This window comes from Solanum dulcamara, chromosome 3 (assembly GCF_947179165.1).
Source record: "Solanum dulcamara chromosome 3, daSolDulc1.2, whole genome shotgun sequence".
Classification (NCBI taxonomy): domain Eukaryota; kingdom Viridiplantae; phylum Streptophyta; class Magnoliopsida; order Solanales; family Solanaceae; genus Solanum; species Solanum dulcamara.
The window spans coordinates 66542806-66549550 of NC_077239.1; the positions used below are offsets into that span (position 1 = coordinate 66542806).

Sequence of the window (6745 nt, forward strand, 5' to 3'; positions counted from 1 at the left end):
TATTGCCCATTCTCACCGGCTTTCAGCTCAATGCATCTGCTACCACATTAGCCTTTTCTGGATGGTATTGGATAGTGAAATCATAGTCCTTAAGCAACTCCATCCACCCTCGCTATCTCAAATTCAATTCCTTCTAGGTGAACACATATTATAAGCTACGGTGATCAGTAAAAACCTCACACTTGAAGCCGTATAAATAATATCTCCATATTTTTAGTGTAAATACTATTGTTGCCAACTCTAAGTCATGAGTTGGGTAGTTCTTCTCATGCACCTGCAATTGTCGCAAAGCATATGCTACAACATTATTATCCTGCATCAACATAGCACCCAAATCGGAATGTGAAGCATCACAATAAATAATGAAATCTTTACCTTTGATCGGTAGGGTCAAAATTGGTGTTGTGGTTAGGAGAGTTTTCAACTTTTGGAAGCTTTCTTCACACTTGTCAGTCCACTTAAATGGTACTTCCTTTTTAGTCAACCTGGTCAGGTGAGCAACAATAGAAGCAAAGTTTTTCACAAATCGGCGATAGTAACTGGCCAGTCCAAAAAAACTTCTAACCTTTGTCATAGAACTAGGTCTAGCCCAATTCTTAACTGCCTCAATATTTTGTGGATCCACCATTACTCCTTCTTTTGAAATAACATGGCCTAAAAAAGCAACTGAAGGCATCCAAAATTCACACTTAGACAATTTTGCATACAATATTTGCCTTCCCAAAACTCCTAACATAATTCAAAAATGATCTGCATGTTCCTGTTCACTCTTTGAATACACCAATATATTATCTATAAACACTATCACGAATGAATTAAGGAATGGTTTGAACACCTCATTCATCAAACTCATAAAGGTTGTAGGTGCATTGGTTAACATATAGGACATTACTAAAAATTCAAACTGCCCATACCTGGTCCTAAAAGCTATTTTGGGCATATCTTCAAGTCTAATTTTCAACTGATGAAACCCAGACCTAAGATCAATCTTTAAGAAGATTGAATCACATGTAACTGATCAAACAGGTCATCAATATGAGGCAAAGGGTATTCATTTCTGATGGTGACTTAGTCAACTGTCGGTAGTTAATGCACATTCTCATACTACCATTCTTTTTTTTGACAAACAACACCAGAGCACCCCAAGGGGAAGTACTAGAATGAATGAACCCCTTTATCAAGAAACTCCTGAATTTGAGCCTTAAGCTCTCTCAACTCTGTCGGAGCCATACGATAGGGAGGAATGGAAATTGGATGAGTACCCAGCTCTAAATCAACGTAGAAGTCTATGTCTCGATTAGAGGGAATACAAGGCAAGTCTGAAGGAAAAATTTCTGAAAATTCACACACTATTGGAATAGACTCAATAGAAGGAGACTCTACCACCACATTCTGGATATGGTACAAATAGGCCAAACAACCCTGCCTCACCATTTTTCTAGCCTAGAGAAAGGATATGACCTTAGCTGGCTTAGGCTTATACACCCCTTGCCACTCTAACCTTTCCCTCTCTAGGATCTCTAAAGCCACAGTCTTTGCATTGTAATTAAGTACAACAAAGTAGGGGGGACAACCCCCTAAGATCACATCAAAATCTATCATGTGTAGGATCACTAAGTCAACCCAAGTCTAGTATTCTATAAACACAACAAAACAAGAATGATACACATGGGTGATTATGACTGACTCTCTAACAGGGGTAGAAACATGAATAGGGGCATCCAATATATCATACAATACATAAAAATCCAAGGCATATCTTACAAATAGATGGAAATAAGTGGAACCTGGATCAAATAAAATAGTAGCCATCCTGTCACAGATAAGAATAGTACCTGTGATAACTATCTCAGATTCCTCTGCCTCGGTCTTGCCTGGGAATGTATAAAATTGAGCTCGGTCATCCTGATGGGCCACATCTCCCTGACCTGCACTACTACTGCCCCGACCCCTACAACTTCTAAGATTTCCTCTTCGCCAACTTTATAGACGTCCTCTGCCATTGTTCCCTCCAGCTGCTGGGACCACTGCTCAGGCTTGCTGGGGTGCTGAAACTCTCCTGCAGGGGTGAGAAAACTCCCTTATCATAAGGCTTAGAAAACCACAATTAAAATAACCACAATTAAAAGATGGGCGGCTGCTTGGAAATGATGCTCTCTAGCCCTCATAGGCCTGATGCTCTGCAGAGTACCTGAAAATTTGTTAGTGGAAGTGGGCAGTGCTGACTGAATTAGCCAAGTAGCAATCACCGGCCTACCTGACCTTATGGAATAAGACCCCTAAAAGTTACCTACACTCTTGGGTCTTTTAGCCAAAGTTTTGGCTTGCCCATCCTTTCTTACACCTTTAATTTTTTAACAAAATTTGTGACCTCATTGAAGCTCTTGCTGAACGAAGTCATATGAACAAAAAGTACATGCAACTCGGGTTCTAACCCCTTCACGAATAACCTGATCCTCTCCTCTTCAGTAGTGACCAGCTGAGTAGCGTGCCTGGACAATGCATGAAATTTGTCCTCATAAGCAACCACTAATAACCCTTCCTGCTCAAGGTCCATAAACTCATCCTTCTTTTTGTTCCTCAAGGTGCTGGGCACATACTACTCTAAAAATAGAGCATGGAACTAAGCCTTAGTGAGTTAGGGCAACACAGGCGAATGACACCCCACATAGGCTCTCTACCACTGCTTTCTCTCCCTGCAGTTGGAAAGTCACAAACTCCACTCCATGTTGATACATTATGCCCAACTTGTATAGCCTCTCATAGCAATCAAGAATAAACTTATAGTCATCCTTATTTTAAGTACCATGAAAAACTAGAGGTTTGAGTTTAAGAAATTTGGTGAGTAAGTCATGCTCAGTACCAGTCATCACATGATCTATTAGTGGCCTAAAGAATGTATATGTGTCAACTACTTTATCTGTTGGCTGAACTACAGTAGCAAATGGACGGTCAACAGAAATTGGTACTGCATGTATAGTGGGGATGGCGCTAGTGCCAGCTAGCTGATCTCGGGCATATTTACGTGCCCAATAGAAACTAAAACTCATAAATTATTGCTAGATTTGAAAACAAATTCCTAAAGTGAGTTCATATTGTGCATATTTCATATTATTGTAACTAAATAGCATGATTAGAAACTTTCAGGTCTAATTGAGTACAAATGGACATTAGAAGCATGAGTTGATGAAAATTGAAACTCAAGGGAGAAATAAAATCACAAGGCAATAAAAATACACTACAACAAAACAAATCGACATCACAAAATAAGGACCTATAGTTTTTATTCAAAAATATGGAATTATTGGCCAAAATAGTATAGTACGCGCCAAGTCCACATCGCAGACCTAGCCATGAAGAATCAACAATAAAGAAATAAAATTATTTCACAAGGCGGTGTTGTCCGCGACAAGTCCACATCGCAGAACTTGGAAATGTGTTGATAAAAAACCAAAGCGTGAAATTATTTGGCGAGGAAGTATGGTCTGCAACAAGTTCACGTCGTGGACCTTGGACATGGGTTAGCTAAATTCATCCCAAAAGCGGAAAAATAAAATGTTGTATTAGAATGACCTAAGTCTGCATCGCGGACTTCGGTGCGCTTTCTTTATCAACGCATTTTCTGGCACTATAATTGTCACTTTTTCATATTCTAAAGGGAGTACTGCACATTGTCGGAGGAGAGCCGGAGAAGACAAAGGAAACCCTAGTTTTGGTGATATTTTCTCCTTTCTTTTCATCTTGAATTCAAGTTTATGTTACAAATGATTTATGTAAGTATGTCACAACTATGAGTGGCTAAGTTTCCTTGTTCTTGGGTTGTAGCCATAAGATGGAGGTTTAAATCTTGCTTGCTTTGGTTGAAAATGGGTTTTTACATATGATTACTTTTATATTCTTGTTTTTATTATTCTAATGCTTGATCATCATTAGAACAAATTTGTTGTTCTCCTAGAACTTGAAAGATGGAAAAGGGATAGAACATTACCATATAAGGAGCATGTTTGTTCTAGAATAGCCTAGAATAATTTGTGTGTGGAATGGATGTGACACATATCTATACACCATATTTGGTTATTAAATAGGATGATGATATTAATGCATTTTTTTTGGTTCATGCTTATACTCGCTCAATGATGTAGTTAAGTTGTCAACAAAGGTAGGAAATTAGAGGTTGGAAAACCATAATTGTAAAGTCAACCCTATAAATCAGTAATCGAAAACCCATTGGAGACCAGAGTAAAAGAGATAAACTAGAAATCTATAAATGCTACAACCTAGGGAATCTTCTCTAAATTGATAAATTTTCTCAAATACCATTAAATTAAGTTCTTATCTCATCTCTGACATAACTATTTTGAAGACATCAATGAACTCAACTCTTGAAACATACTCACATAATTTGATTCTTTGAAAAGTTAACTACGCCTAATTCAATTTTCCTGTGGGTTCGACCTCCGGCTCTTATTAAGGGCCACTATATTACTTTTGAGACCATGTACACTTGCGTGTGCATTTGGATGCAATAAGTTTTTGGCGCCATTGCTGGGGAACTTATTTAATTTGGCGTTAGTTTTCTTTGTGAAGTTTTTTTATTTGTGTTTGTGTTAACAACTTGGTCTTAGCTTTAAATTTTTTTTGCAGGTAACTAAGACATTACACTGGACAGGGATAATGAGCTTGTAGATCTATTATCCAAGCATGAACTATTCTTCTAGCGAAAAAGGAGAATAGCAGCTTTGCAAAATCTAATACATAAACTCAATCTGGCGAATAATCACGATTTGGAGGGAGAGGTCTTGCCAAAGGGGGTTCCTATGGAGATGAGAGCCAGGATAGTACGTGATATGGCAGTCCTACTCATAGGAAATGTCACCTCCAATATTCAGAAACAGCCAGCCGGAGAAAGATTTGAATTAAAATAGAACATGGTGCAATTATTGCCTTCTAATGGGCAGTTTATTGGGTTGCCACCCCAAGTTCACATCCAAAATTTCTTGGAGATTAGCGATACTTATACACCTAATGGGGTATTTCTTTTTCCTTGTTAGGGGAAGCTAAGAGGTGGTTGAAGTCAGAACCACCAAATCCAATCACTTCATGGAATGATTTGGCTCACAATTTTCTTATTAGGTTCTTTCCTTCGGGGAAGACGGCTAAGTTAAGGGATAAAATTTTGAGCTTTAAGCAAAAATTTAGAGAAAATTTGTACCAATCTTGGGACAGATTTAAATCATTACTCATTAATTGCCCTCACCATTATCAAGCTAATGAGGTATTGGTCCATACCTTCATAGAAGGGTTGGAACCCAATACCAAGATTCTTCTTGATTCTGCTGTAGGTGGAAAAACATTGGAGAAAACCTATGATGAGCTATATACGTTTCTTAATTTCATATCTAAAAGAAACCCAGAATAGAACGGAGAAAATCCTAGACCAGTTGTGCAAAAGCAAGTAGGCATGTTAGAAGTTGATGTGGTAACTGCATTGACACCACAAATTACAGCAATGCAAAATGTGATGACAACATATTTTAACACTTTAGCAAAAAGACAACAGCAAGCTGCAGTGAGCATGGTTCAACAGCAACACATGTGGTGTGAGGTATGTGGAAACAGTGAACATGTGGCTGAATATTGTGGAGAAAATCCAGAGTCAGTAAATTTTGTGGGTAATGCACCTAGGGGTGGTGGCAACCATAACTATGGAAATACGTACAACCCAAATTGGAGAAACCATCCTAACTTCTCAAAGGATGGAAATCAACAGAACCAACAACAAAGGAAGACTTAATACTGACCATAAGGAGGTGGACAACAATACAACAATCATGATCAAGTATACAATAATCAAAGTCTAGATAATCAAGGATTGGGAAAATTAGGAAGCATGAGTGTAGAGGACATGTTGAAACAGATCTTGACAGATCATACTAAGTTAGCTGCAGATGTTCGACAAAATCAGTGAGCTACTTAGAATTTAGAAAAATAGCTTGGGCAATTGGCAAGTGCACAGAGTTCTCGCCAGCAAGGGGGTTTACCAGGTAACACTGACCCAAATCCTAAATAGGTGAATGCCATGAGTACTTGCAGTGATCTTCCCCTCACTAAATTGGCTCCAAAAGCTAAACCGGTAGAGGTAAAAGGCAAAGCGCAACTTGGGGGAGAAGGTGAACCCAGCGGATCAAAAGTAGTTGAGGAACCAAAGATAAAACCTCTTCCCCCTTTCCCACAAAAGTTTAAAAAGAATAAAGAAGAGGAGTGTTTTGCAAAGTTCATAGACTTATTGAAACAAGTGCATATCCCAAAATATGCTAAGTTTGTCAAAGATATTATGGCCAATAAAAGCAAGTTAGCTGAATTTAAAATAATGGAACTCACTGAAGAGTGTATTTCAAGAATCTTGAACAAAGTTGAGCTTCCAGCTAAACAAAAAGATCTAGGTAGTTTCACAGTAGAGGTAACTATTGGTAAGTACAATAATGCTAGAGGTTTTTGTGATCTAGGTGTTAGTATTAACTTGATGCCTAGATCTATGCTTAAGAAATTAGGGCTGGAAGAACTTAAATCAACCATTATTTTGCTACAGTTAGATGATTGTTCTGTAGCTAGACCAGATGGTATCATTGAAGATGTGTTAGTACAAGAGGGATCCCTCATCTTTCCTGTTGACTTTATTGTTTTAGATTTTGAGCTTGACCCCGAGGTTCCTTTTATCTTAGGACCCCCGTTCTTAGCAATATGA

General features: G+C 38.3%; 1 protein-coding gene across 1 annotated transcript; it reads left to right on the forward strand.

Annotated features, from left to right (window-relative positions):
• The first annotated feature begins 6079 nt into the window (after positions 1–6079).
• On the forward strand, positions 6080–6745 carry LOC129883616 (uncharacterized). The gene has a single exon (XM_055958240.1). The coding sequence runs from the start codon at positions 6080–6082 to the stop codon at positions 6743–6745; it is 666 nt and encodes a 221-aa protein (XP_055814215.1).